This window comes from Salvelinus alpinus, chromosome 15, assembly GCF_045679555.1.
Source record: "Salvelinus alpinus chromosome 15, SLU_Salpinus.1, whole genome shotgun sequence".
Classification (NCBI taxonomy): domain Eukaryota; kingdom Metazoa; phylum Chordata; class Actinopteri; order Salmoniformes; family Salmonidae; genus Salvelinus; species Salvelinus alpinus.
In genome coordinates, this window is record NC_092100.1 from 51984777 (window position 1) to 51999170 (window position 14394).

The window sequence follows — 14394 nt, forward strand, 5'->3', positions numbered from 1 at the left end:
CCTATAATCGACATAATCTGAAAGGCTGCTCAACAAGGAAGAAGCGACCGCTCCAAAACCGCCATAAAAAAAGCCAGACTACGGTTTGCAACTGCACATGGGGACAAAGATCGTACTTTTTGGAGAAATGTCCTCTGGTCTGGTGAAACTGAAATAGAACTGTTTGGCCATAATGACCATCGTTATGTTTGGAGGAAAAAGGGGAGGCTTGCAAGCCAAAGAACACCATCCCAACCGTGAAGCACGGGGGTGGCAGCATCATGTTGTGGGGTTGCTTTACTGCAGAAGGGACTGTTGCACATCACAAAATAGATGGCCTCATGACGAAGGAAAATGATGTGGATATATTGAAGCAACATCTCAAGACATCAGTCAGGAAGTTAAAGCTTGGTCACAAATGAGTCTTCCAACTGGACAATGACCCCAAGCATACTTCCAAAGTTGTGGCAAAATGGCTTAAGGACAACAAAGTCAAGGCATTGGAGTGGCCATCACAAAATCCTGACCTCAATCTTATAGAACATTTGTGTGCAGAACTGAAAAAGCGTGTGCGAGCAAGGAGGCCTACAAACCTGACTCCGTTACACCAGCTCTGTCAGGAGGAATGGGCCAAAATTCACCCAACTTATTGTGGGAAGCTTGTGGAAGGCTAGCTGAAACGTTTGATCCAAGTTAAACAATTTAAAGGCAATGCTACCAAATACTAATTGAGTGTATGTAAGCTTCTGACCCACTGGGAATGTGATGAAAGAAATAAAAGCTGAAATAAGTCATTCTCTCTACTATTATTCTGACATTTCCAATTCTTAAAATAAGGTGGTGATCCTAACTGACCTAAAACAGGGAATATTTACTGGGATTAAATGTCAGGAATTGTGAAACATTTAAACCCAGTTTATTTGGCTAAGGTGTATGTAAACCTCCGTCTTCAACTATTTCACACTTTTTTTCAAACAATGTGGTTTTTGTTTAAAGGAACATAATCTTTGAAATGTGTGTTGAATTACTGTATTTACACCACCTCCATCTGTGATTTCCACTGCAGATTCTCTTCTTCTTTTGTTACTGTTCAGTCTGTTCTTTTCTCCTGTCCTTACTTGAACTTCTCTTCCATCACCGACTCGTGACCAGGTCATATATGAGCTGTGTGTTGTAAGTTACTCAGTCCTCCATATTTCTTGCCTATTTTGCGTACCTCTCTCTGCTTTTAAAAAAAAATCTCCTTTCACAATATCTCATGTATTTTATTACACAATATTGTTCACAAATCACAACCTGCTGTGATCTTCTGTGGTTGTCCTTCTATTAACGTTGGCTCTGCTCTGCCTGTTCGTCCTACTCGATCCAAACTAATAAAATGTTTTTGAATGTCTTCAAGGCTGTGCAAGAGCGGGACAATCAAATCAAGATGCTGACAGAGCAAGTGGAGTAGTATACGGGGGAGATGGAGAGAAATGCTCTGCTCATAGAGGAACTCAAGAATCCCCTGAAGAAAGACAGAGGTGCTTGTCAAATTCTCTTGTTGTAAAAGCACAGCCATTTAGCACATTAGCATGAGCTCTTTAGCATAAGTGTAGCCATAGACTCTGATGTAGCATTGTTAGCAATAGCTCATAGGTCAACAAAAAATAAAATAATCCCCAGGCTTGCCATCAGCCATCCAGCAGAGGAAGCTGGACAAGCTAAATGCTAAGCTGCAGGCCACAGAGACAAGAGCACGGGAGGCAGAACGTGTGGCCGAGCTAGCCGAGACAGACGCCAGGGACAGCCTAAACCACATCCCCAGCCTGCCCAGTTTCACACACGTCCAGTCGCTTAAGGGTTCTCCAACAAACCCAAGTTCCTATAAACGAATCAAAAAACAATTCTCCCGACCCCTGTGGTTATTCTCATGACTCATGCAACAGATTTTGTTTTCGAGATGTCTGGTCTGTCAAAGCTTGTGTCCTAGATTAAACAAAGTTCGAAAGCCATGGCTGATCTTTCTAGGCTCCCTTTACTGTCCTGCAGAGCACTGATGGTCTGCAGGTGGCCATCGCTGAGATCAAAGAATGTAAGAATCAGATGAGAGTGTGAGACCGTGAGACGGAGGCCATGACCACAGATATCAACCAGCTAGAAATGAGAATCAACGCAGATCTTAAGGAAAGTCTCGTTTAAATTAACAAACGTTAAGTCACATTTAAAGTTAATTTCACGTTATCTCAACACACTTTACAGACAGAATTTTATGTAAAATAAGAACAAGAAACAACAACAAAGAAATCAAAAACAGAGAGAGAGCAGATATTTCATAAAGTTAGTGAATGACCTTATTAGCTAGAGAGTTTTGTTGTTGGAGTGGATATCCTTTCATTCAGTTTCTGTTTTTCATCCATCATCCTCTTTCATAAGGTCTGGAGCCCCAAGAGGAAGTGGATCTGACGGAATTCAGAAAAACCGAATCCCTGAAACAGCGGCAGTTCAAAGCAGAGAACCAGGTTCTCACCAAAGAGGTAAATTCAGATGGGAGGGATGTCAGGTTTGTGTCCCAATTGGCACCCTATTCCCTACATAGTGCACTACTTTTGACCCGAGCCCTATGGACACTGGTCAAAAGTAGTGCACTATACTATGGGCAATGGTCAAAAGTAGTGCACTATATAGGGAATAGGGTGACATTTGGTACAAAACCTTTAGCTCTGCCAGTGGCCCTGTTTCCTTCATGACCCCTTTTGACCCCACAGATCGAACAACTGGAAGAGGAGATACTTGAACTGAAGAAACAAATCAGAGGAATGGTAAAGGACAAAGGTAAATACCAGAGGTGGGACCAAGTCACCTATCATTCGAGTCACAAGCAAGTCTCAAGTCACAAGGTCCGAGTTTCAAGTCAAGTCCCAAGTAGAACTTGTCAAGACTCGAGTCAAGTCCAAGTTGTGCATTCTAAGAGCAAGTAGAGTCGAGTCGCAAGTCAAGTAAAAAAACAAACATGCAATGACTTGTTCAACTACAAATCAATCAAATGTATTTATAGAGCCCTTTTTACATCAGCAAATGTCACAAAGTGCTAAATCTTTGTCTATTTATCGAGTCTACCAGACAGCCCTTTTCATGAGTTTGTCTACAACACATTTTGATTAGCCTATGTAATTGTAAAATAGGGACCTTGTAGCAGTCGTAAGGGCATGAAATCAGCAGAAGGCAAGGCAGGTTGAAGTGCTCAAGAGTGTAGATTTATTTACAGGTTTAGTTGATCCAATGGTGAATGTGCCATATCATACAAAATATACAAGTAGATTTACCAAAGATATGGGCAATAGCCCAAAAGGAATAGCCTCCTGTCCTATCTGAACGGACACAGGTGAGAGGGCAAGACTCTAAAGCGTCCCCTTGAGAAACCAAATCGAATCTGTTTAACAGCTCAAACAGGTAGACCTACATAATATAAGCACTTGGCCCCCAGAACCATACAATTACCCAATTGGCAAATACAATCAATAAACTGGTTCCACAATGTAAAAGCCGATTTCCACATCCTTTGTTACATTGGTACATTCGTCTTAATCAGACTTAATGAATCTTAATGATATTTCAACACCATGCATACATGGAAACGGAATGAAAAAGACATAGGACACAGAACTCCGACATAACCCGGGAAATATGAACAAAGGAAACTATACATTTAATTAAATAAACAGAACTTCTACCTCATGAGTCTTGTGAACATTCATGTGCACAATAAACATCGTGCCCACTCAGGAAAGATGCTGGATAGGCTACTTCGGCTTTATAGCTGAGCTGTGCTTCATATGAGCAGCTGAGAAATAAATATAACAACACTTATTTCACTCCATGCATCAACCATAGCTTTTTAAGGAGCATGCTCTCACTGCACGACTGTCATGCCTACTGCAGGTCTACTAACCACCCGTCCTGGCTCCATCATTGCGCACACCTGCTCCCCATCATTACACACACCTGGACCTCATCATCACCTTGATTACTCTCCCTTTATTTAGCCCTCAGTAGCCTCTGTCATTAGGCAGTATTGGTTTTTGTTCACGTTCAGTACATTTCTCCTGTTTTGTTTATCTGCTTCTCTGATCATTAAACTTACCTTCTGCACCTGCTTCCTGACACCAAGTGCATACGTTCCAGCGACAGGTGATAATCCACCCAAACTCTGTGTGCCATGGGCTCTCCAACCCTGTTCCTGCAGCTACCCAGTGTTTCATTTGGGAAACCAAGTGAAATCTGTTCGGGAACATCGATAGTAACATGTTTTCGCAACAAAACATATTTCACTAAACTGTTGACAGCCCCTCTGCATGCTCGAAAAATGAATAAACGGGAGAGAGAGGAGGAGATGGAAACTCATGGTGGTGAGATATTTTGTATTGTGTGAGGATTGAAAATATGCTTGGCCTATCATGGGTGTGTGTGTGCGTGCTGGAAGTAACATTTTGCAACATATGGTGTGACTAGCGGGAAGGCTGTGGCTAACCTTGGGTGTAGGCAGTTATCATGAGTTGTGGGAGACACATACAGAGCATAGTGTTGCGAGAACAAACTGTCTTTTGTTAGACAATAACAGGAGCCAGATGTGTGATAACTGTATCCAGGGTGTGGGCCCAGAAGGTAATCTGCCCAGCAACAACTACACCTGCCAACAGGAGCGCCTGGGGGCTGGGACCAGCCTGTGCGCCAACGATGGGTTGAGTGAGTCTAGACCTCGCTCAGCCTCTACTCTGACAGGCCAGCTCAGAAGTGGGAACTAACTCTGTCAGAAGTATATAAGAAGAACTCTGTATGAATAAGTCAGTTCTCTGCTTTACCCTGCGTGGTGATACAGTGAACTCGTATATACGAAAATTGCATTTATCGCTTGAGTTTAATAAAAGTACTTATAGTATATTCGGTGACTCTGCATCACATTTATCCTGATACCAGATTCGATTGACGCAACCCTTTACAATAGCTAAAGGTAATCTGTCACCCAATTAATTCTGAAAATATAAAAAATTCCTCCAATCGCTATTTGAGTGCATACGGATGACATGTCTTTTTCCCCCTGCCCTGTTCCTGCCCATTTCATAACAGGCCATTTGAAACTCATTTTACATATTAGTAAAGACAGGAATAAATTGAGAATAGTCACTGGACAGAGGTTGTTCTCTGGTTTTGTGATGAGACAAAGGTGTGGTTGAATCTATTCTGCCACTGTCTTCTTATTGTCTCGGCCTTAGACCTATATATCACGGTCGCAAGGCAACTGAACTAACAGGTTATAGAGCAAACAACACAATTATTACAACACAGGGGTTGTAATATGGCTTTATATATTTGTACAAATATGATCACTTGATGAGCAGTAGCGGTGCTTAGGTAAAATCACTGGGGAAGCCAAGCCAGGGGACAAAGCCATATTACAACCCCTGTGTTGTAATAATTGTGTAATACTAATTCTTCTGAAATGCATTTTCTTCATATAATGTTTCGTTAAACCTGATTAAAATAAATAATGAATTTATTGTGCTGGTGTATATTAAATTGATTTATTATACTTTTTTAAATGTAGATGTTCCAAAGGCGTGCATCAGCGGCTTGTATGAGTGGCGGGAGGACTGGAGTTTATGTTAATTAACGGTCAATTACCGTGGGACCGGTAGTCTTTTGCATGACAATAACCGTCTGACAATTTTATGACCACCACAGCCAGGAAGGAGCGTATCCAACCACTCTGAGGCAGTGGCTGTGTGGCTAGCAGAGGTGTGCTTAGCATATCTGAAAGAGAGGTACAACATTATTTTTATGAGAATTCAGTCCACTTGACAATTCAAACAGAATTCAGTATTCTTCACGCTGTTGATTTGTACAACTTGAGACAGATAGCAATACAGTACAAATATATTAAAATATAATATGGAATGTAACAAAGATACAGATGTGCATGAGATGGTTTAAAAAATAATACAATTACTACAGGTAGTATCTATCCATGCTTTTCCTTGAAATGTTTATCTGATACTTTAGCTAGCTATTTGATGTTGTTCTAGCTAGCTCACCCAGAGCAGTCTTTTCTCCTCCTCGCTGGTCTACAGATGCATGACTACACGATGATGATGTTGTGACTGTAACATTTAACAGACACTAGAACAACAACTAGCTAGCTTGAAGTGAAACGCTAGCAATTGTTGTGGTATTAGATGGAATATTGATTTACCACATAGGACCTATGCATTTAAACGTGTGAACGCAAGAGCAAACATTTCAGCAAGATAAAAATAGCACTCTCCACTGGACCGAGGTAAAGACAGTTTCAGGTTGGATATTCAACGGATATTCACCTGTAGTTTTCCCTACGTCCACCAACAACAGTTAGGGATCGTCAACATAGTGACAAATCATTTTTTTTCAAATTTCAATAGCTCTTTAACCATTACTCCTAACACTTTCAAAACTGTTTGTAGCTAACCCGATGGCATTTGCACACCCTTTAGTTTGTCCATTTTCATCTCACATGGTTTTACATGAATTTTCCTAAACGTAAAATTTCAATAGCTCCTTGGTCATGTGACCTAGTGACTTCAAACAAGGTTCAGAATGTCCACTCAGTGGGCCTGCATATTGCACAACCTTTAGTTTGTCCATTTCCATCTCACATGGTTTTACATGAATTTTTCAAAATGTAAAATTTCAATAGCTCCTTGGTCATGTGATCAAATGTCCGCTGACTACCCTTCTATATTGCACACTCTTGTTTGTGTACTGTAAAATCATGCGGTGTAACGTACATTTTTCATAGTTTCAAATTTGCAATAGCTCCTTGGTCATGTCAATTACACACCTAAGAAGCATACAGTGGATATACACACATATTTCACAACCTCTAGTCAGGTATCTTCTATATTGTTGTACATTATTATTAGTTTGGCAATCAGGGGGTTCAGTCCAGTGTTGTTTACCCTTTTCTTTTATATTTATCTACAATAATTGGTAGTTCTAAGTACTTATTTTCCCAGTTTTTTATTTATTTTTCCACAGTATTTAACAGTGGTACACAATAGGAGAGAGACAGATAATATCTCCTTTCTTTGTTAATGTCAACCATAAAGGAAAAGGGCAAAGTACGAGAGTCATGCTATTAATTGTCCAAAGCAGGGATGGAGAGTAAGCTAGTGAGGTAGGCTGCAGTGGGTTTGCTGGCCAATACATATGCTGAACATCAGGCCCTACACCCAAACAAGGGCACTGCGTTCATCCACCTCTGGCCTGCTCGCCTCCCTACCTCTGAGGAAGTACAGTTCCCGCTCAGCCCAGTCAAAACTGTTCGCTGCTCTGGCACCCCAATGGTGGAACAAACTCCCTCACGACGCCAGGTCAGCGGAGTCAATCACCACCTTCCGGAGACACCTGAAACCCCACCTCTTTAAGGAATACCTAGGATAGGATAAAGTAATCCTTCTAACCCCCCCCCCCCTTAAAAGAGTTAGATGCACTATTGTAAAGTGGTTGTTCCACTGGATATCATAAGGTGAATGCACCAATTTGTAAGTCGCTCTGGATAAGAGCGTCTGCTAAATGACTTAAATGTAAATGTAAACATGTAACCACAGTAATGGTGGCCAGTAAATCAATGAATAAAAATGTAATATTGACAAATTAAACAAATTGTAGACCTTTAATCTTTTCAGACATTAACTTCAATTAAGTATGAAACATTTCACAGTGTTAACTTTCTCTTTATCCTGGTTGATGTACATTTCAGAGCCTCTTCAGTGTGGATGGGGTTTAGCATACATTTTCAACAACAGACTGCACTTCCAGTTTGTGTTCTTTACTCTGTTGAACTCTTTTGTCTTCATTCCTAGGCACAGCACATGGAACCACCGTTGGCATGCAAAACATTCAATCAAAACAAAACAAAGCGTAACACATTATAAATAATATCAAATATCAATGCAGTATGACGAATGACGAATTAGCCATCCATTGTGTTATATCATAAATTGTCTTACATGCCGTCACTGTTGTCCAAAGATTATAAACATGTTAAATAAAGTTACTAACCCAGTCAGTCTTTGGGCCACATCCAGGTTCGTTATCAGTGGCACACATGAAGCAGTTGTTGGCTTTGTTGAACTCTGAAATCATAGGCATGAACTGAACATATGGCCGTCCGACACAACTACATAAAAATAAAGAATTTACATTTACGTTGAATTAAATGTCATTACATACCAGACATTTTTAGTATATCCTCAGCCATTTCTTTTCGCAGTTGCTCCATGTGATTTTGAAGGTTCCATATCGATTTGGGAGGGGATGTTGGGGAAGTTCTGTGCAACTTACTTGGCCATTTACACCAAAAAATAAAATAGAGTTTTTGACCTAATTGTCACATAACAGCTAACCATTCATTATTGAAAATATAACTATCAAACCTGCATTACAAAGACCTCACAGCTGAAGGTGTCCTGCTGCATGGTGTGAGTTATTTCCCCTCCTTTACACTTTATGTCTGCCCAGTCTTTTCCATGGCAGGATCTTCTCATTTTGAATTATTCTCTTTTTTTGTAAAAATAATGGATTTATGATTAGTTATAGGCAAATGAATACACAAGCCAAATGTGTAAGCTGTTTTCCCTATCACTATAATCTAGTAGTAATTTATTAGTAGAGGTAATTTCCTTTATGTCCCATTCTACCGACAGCCTAAATTATAGGCACTGAACCATTTACAGGACAATAAAAGTAGCATATAGGATCCAACCCTATCACAGAGTGAATAAATGTACAGTCATGGCCAAAAGTTTTGAGAATGACACAAATATTAATTTTCACAAAGTCTGCTGCCTCAGTTTGTATGATAGCAATTTGCATATACTCCAGAATGTTATGAAGAGTGATCAAATTATTGCAAAGTCCCTTTTGCCATGCAAATTAACTGAATCCCCCAAAAACATTTCCACTGCATTTCAGCCCTGCCACAAAAGGACCAGCCTGACATCATGTCAGTGATTCTCTCGTTTACCCAGGTGTGAGTGTTGACGAGGACAAGGCTGGAGATCACTCTGTCATGCTGATTGAGTTCGAAAAAACGACTGGAAGCTTCAAAAGGAGGGTGGTGGTTGGAATCATTGTTCTTCCTCTGTCAATCATGGTTACCTGCAAGGAAACACGTGCCGTCATCATTGCTTTGAACAAAAAGGGCTTCACAGGCAAGGATATGGCTGCCAGTAAGATTGCACCTAAATCAACCATTTATCGGCTCATCAAGAACTTCAAGGAGAGCAGTTTAATTGTTGTGAAGAAGACTTCAGGGCGCCCAAGAAAGTCCAGCAAGCGCCAAGACCGTTTCCTAAAGTTGATTCAGCTGTGGGATCGAGGCACCACCAGTACAGAGCTTGCTCAGGAATGGCAGCAGGCAGGTGTGAGTGCATCTGCACGCACAGTGAGGCAAAGACTTTTGGAGGATGGCCTGGTGTCAAGAAGGGCAGCAAAGAAGCCACTTCTCTCCAGGAAAAACATCAGGGACAGACTGATATTCTGCAAAAGGTACAGGGATTGTACTGCTGAGGACTGGCGTGAAGTCATTTTCTCTGATGAATCCCCTTTCCGATTGTTTGGGGCATCCAGAAAAAAGCTTTTCCGGAGAAGACAAGGTGAGTGCTACCATCAGTCCTGTGTCATGCCAACAGTAAAGCATCCTGAGACCATTCATGTGTGGGGTTGCTTCTCAGCCAAGGGAGTGGGCTCACTCACAATTTTGCCTAAGAACACAGCCATGAATAAAGAATGGTACCAACACATCCTCAGAGAGCAACTTCTCCCAACCATCCAGGAACAGTTTGGTGACGAACAATGCCTTTTCAGGCATGATGGAGCACCTTGCCATTAGGCAAAAGTGATAACTAAGTGGCTCGGGGAACAAAACATCAATATTTTGGGTCCATGGCCAGGAAACTCCCCAGACCTTAATCCCATCGAGAACTTGTGGTCAATCCTCAAGAGGCGGGTGGACAAACAAAACCCCACAAATTCTGACAAACTCCAAGCATTGATTATGCAAGAATGGGCTGCCATCAGTCAGGATGTGGCCCAGAAGTTAATTGACAGCATGCCAGGGCGGATTGCAGAGGTCTTGAAAAAGAAGGGTCAACACTGCAAATATTGACTCTTTGCATCAACTTCATGTAATTGTCAATAAATGCCTTTGACACTTATGAAATGCTTGTAATTATACTTCAGTATTCCATTGTTACATCTGACAAAAAGATATGAAGACACTGAAGCAGCAAATTTTGTGGAAATTAATATTTGTGTCATTCTCAAAACTTTTGGCCACGACTGTAGAGCGTTTGTAGACTTTAAGAAAAAAATATTAAGTGAGAGTTTCATCAGTACGTGCTTAAAGAAAGTCATATCACAAAGATCACAGATGACAGTGCACACCAAATCTATGACAATAGAGAATGAATTGTAAGCACCAAAGTGTGTGTGTCAAAATAATATCTGAAAATGTCAGTTGTTGAACATAATACTTCTATTTGCAATTGCAATTTATGATATATGCAGTTGAGGAGTACTCCATGTACCAACACTACATGTAGGACGGCCATAAGACATTCCCACATACAGTATTTTTTATTTCACCTTTATTCAACCAGGTAAGCCAGTTGAGAACAAGTTCTCATTTATAACTGCGACCTGGCCAAGATAAAGCAAAGCAATGTCACACAAACAACAACACAGAGTTACACATAGAATAAAAAAATGTACAATCAATAACACAATACAAAAGTCTATATACAGTGTGTGCAAATTAAGTAAGATTAGGGAGGTAAGGCAATAAATAGGCCGTAGTGGCGAAATAATTACAATTTCGCAAATAAACACTGGAGTGAGATGTGCAGAAGATACTAGTAGAGAAGAGATACTGTGGTGCAAAGGAGCAAAATATATAAATAAAATAAATAACAATATGGGGATGAGGTAGTTGGTTTGGCAATTTACAGATGGGCTACGTACAGGTGCAATGATCTGTAAGCTGCTCTGATAGCTGATGCTTAAAGATAGTGAAGGAGATATGAGTCTCCAGCTTCAGTGATTTTTGAAATTCGTTCCAGTCATCGGCAGCAGAGAACTGGAAGGATAGGTGGCCAAAAGAGGAATGGGGGTGACCAGTGAAATATACCTGCTGGAGCGCGCGCTACGGGTGGGTGCTGCTATGGTGACCAGTGAGCTGAGATAAGGTGGGGCTTTACCTAGCAAGGACTTATAGATGGCCTGAAGCCAGTGGTTTTGGTGACGAATATGAAGCGAGGGCCAGCCAACGAGAGCATACAGGTCGCAGTGGTGAGTAGTGTATGGGGCTTTGGTGACGAAATGGATGGCACTGTGATAAACTGCATCCAATTTGCTGAGTAGAGTGTTGGAGGCTATTTTGTAAATGACATCGCCAAGTCAAGGATCAGTAGGATAGTCAGTTTTACGAGGGTATGTTTGGCAGCATGGGTGAAGGAGGCTTTGTTGCGAAATAGGAAGCCAATTCTAGATTTAATTTTGGATTGGAGATGCTTAATGTGACCCTGGAAGGAGAGTTTACAGTCTAACCAGACACCTAGGTATTTGTAGTTGTACATATATTCTAAGTCAGAACCGTCCAGAGTAGTGATGCTAGGCGGGTGGGCAGATGCGGGCAGCGATCGGTTGAAGAGCATGCATTTAGTTTTACTTGCATTTAAGAGCAGTTGGAGGCCACGGAAGGAGAGTTGTATGGCATTGAAGCTCGTCTGGAGGTTAGTTAACACAGTGTCCAAAGAAGGGCCAGAAGTATACAGAATGGTGTCGTTTGCGTAGAGGTGGATCAGAGAATCACCAGCCGCAAGAGCGACATCATTGATGTATACAGAAAAAACAGTCGGCCCGAGGATTGAACCCTGTGGCACCCCCATAGAGACTGCCAGAGGTCCGGACAACAGGCCCTCCCATTTGACACACTGAACTCTATCTGAGAAGTAGTTGGTGAACCAGGCGAGGCAGTCATTTGAGAAACCTAGGCTGTTGAGTCTGCCGATAAGAATGCGGTGATTGACAGAGTTCGAAAGCCTTGGCCAGGTTGATGGATACGGCTGCACAGTATTGTCTTTTGTCGATGACGATTATGATATTGTTTAGGACCTTGAGCGTGGCTGAGGTGCACCCATGACCAGCTTGGAAACCAGATTGCATAGCGGAGAAGGTACGGTGGGATTCGAAATGGTCGGTGATCTGTTTGTTAACTTGGCTTTCGAAGACCTTAGAAAGGCAGGGTAGGATAGATATAGGTCTGTAACAGTTTGAGTCAAGAGTGTCTCCCCCTTTGAAGAGGGGGATGACCGCGGCAGCGTTCCAATCTTTGGGGATCTCAGATGATACGAAAGAGAGGTTGAACAGGCTAGTAATAGGGGTTGCAACAATTGCGGCGGATAATTTTAGAAAGAGAGGGTCCAGATTGTCTAGCCCAGCTGATTTGTAGGGGTACAGATTCTGCAGCTCTTTCAGAACAGCTGGATTTGGGTGAAGGAGAAATGGGGGAGGCTTGGGCAAGTTGCGGTGGGGGGTGCAGAGCTGTTGACCGGGGTAGGGGTAGCCAGGTGGAAAGCAAGGCCAGCCGTAGAAAAATGCTTCTTGAAATTCTCGATAATCATAGATTTATCGGTGGTGACAGTGTTTCCTAGCCTCAGTGCAGTGGGCAGCTGGGAGGAGGTGCTCTTATTCTCCATGGACTTTACAGTGTCCCAGAACTTTTTGGAGTTTGTGCTACAGGATGTAACTTTATTTTTGAAAAAGCTAGCCTTTGCTGCTTTCCTAACTGCCTGTGTATATTGGTTCCTAACTTCCCTCAAAAGTTGCATATCGCGGGGGCTATTTGATGCTAATGCAGTACGCCACAGGATGTTTTTGTGCTGGTCAAGGGCAGTCAGGTCTGGAGTGAACCAAGGGTTATATCTGTTCCTGGTTCTAATTTTTTTGAATGGGGCATGCTTATTTCAGATGGTGAGGAAAGCACTTTTAAGAATAACCAGGCATCCTCTGTCAGAACCCGGTTACGAACTCAGGTCTCCGGTGTGAGAAACAGTCACTTAGTAAACTGAGCCACTAATAGTCGGCAGAACCCAGAAGATGAGGCAGACACAGCAGTACTTGAGACGGTGATTTAATAAAGTAAAAAGGAAAAGATATTCAGGCAAAAATATAAATCCACAACGTCAAAAGTAAATCCAAGAGAAAAAATGTATATCCTCCAAGACACAAGGAAAATCCACAAAGTGGTAGGAACAGCAGGGGAAAAACAAACCTCAAAAGAAAACAAGAACAAAACCAGAGTACCTCAAGAAACTCCAACTGGAGAAACAAATGTTCACAGCATGGCTGGGGGAGGGTGCTAACATTCAAACACAGAGCAAAGAACTGAGGAACACTAAGGGTTTAAATACATTCAAGGGAAATGAGCGGCAACAGTGAGAGACTTATTTCTGGAAAGGTGGATTTTTTAAAGTAGAAGCTCAATCTGTTTGGGCACAGACCTGGATAGCATGACAGACCTCTGCAGGCTGTCTCTTCAGTAGTAGATTGCAACTCCACCCCCTTTGGCAGTTCTGTCTTGGCGGAAAATGTATACACATACATAAAGGCATTTTTCAGCTATGATTTTACCACTCAGAATCCAGAATGGATATGACAATGGGGCCAGCACAGGATGTAATACACCCTTACAATAATCTACTTTTTCATCTTCTTGACTTGTTATCTGGTAAACTCCTACTATGTGTCAAGAAAAGAGCTCCAATTAGGGGTTAGTGTACTACAGTAAAAAAGAGCTGGTTTAGATTAAAAACTATTGCTCCCCGTCATAGGGGTGTGAGAGACTAGTCAGTGGTAGAATTGATTTGGCACTTTATTGGCCCAAACACTCATAGACCCACAAGGTTGAGGTTACTCATGGACAGTAATTAGTAATAAATAAATAAAAATAATTGATGCATTGTGTCTTCTAACTGTCCAAGAATAGGATCCAAAGTGTTAGGAAATATTTGTTCCCTTAAATACAAAGTAGGATGTCTCTCCTCATACCTCTGGCACTTTAGTCAGACTGCCAGACTGTGCACCACAGAGCCAATCAGGAGAGAATACATACAGGTCAACGGTGCCAATTGAAAGTCAAGGGGTGTGTCTGTGCCTTTTGGATTACTCTCTCTTTACAGAGAACCCCTGCGGTTCAAGTCTGCTCTGCGCATGTCTGAAAGTGACAGAGCCAGCAGCCAAGAGAGTTTTTCACAGTATGTCATAAAAAGGTATTACACTTATGAATGTATGTAAAATGCTAATATGCATTAGATCCATTACAATGGAAGAACTAAGACC

General features: G+C 41.7%; 1 protein-coding gene and 1 pseudogene across 1 annotated transcript; both read left to right on the forward strand.

Moving 5' to 3' along the window:
* The window catches only part of LOC139539343 (centrosomal protein of 290 kDa-like), a 38546-nt pseudogene that overhangs the window by 1851 nt on the left and 22301 nt on the right, over window positions 1-14394 (forward strand).
* On the forward strand, window positions 9-5520 carry LOC139540307 (centrosomal protein of 290 kDa-like). Its single transcript, XM_071344047.1, has 4 exons — window positions 9-1152; window positions 1379-1502; window positions 2395-2495; window positions 2727-5520. Exons 2-4 carry the CDS (start codon window positions 1445-1447, stop codon window positions 2937-2939), a joined length of 372 nt encoding a protein of 123 aa, XP_071200148.1. The 5' UTR covers window positions 9-1152; window positions 1379-1444; the 3' UTR covers window positions 2940-5520.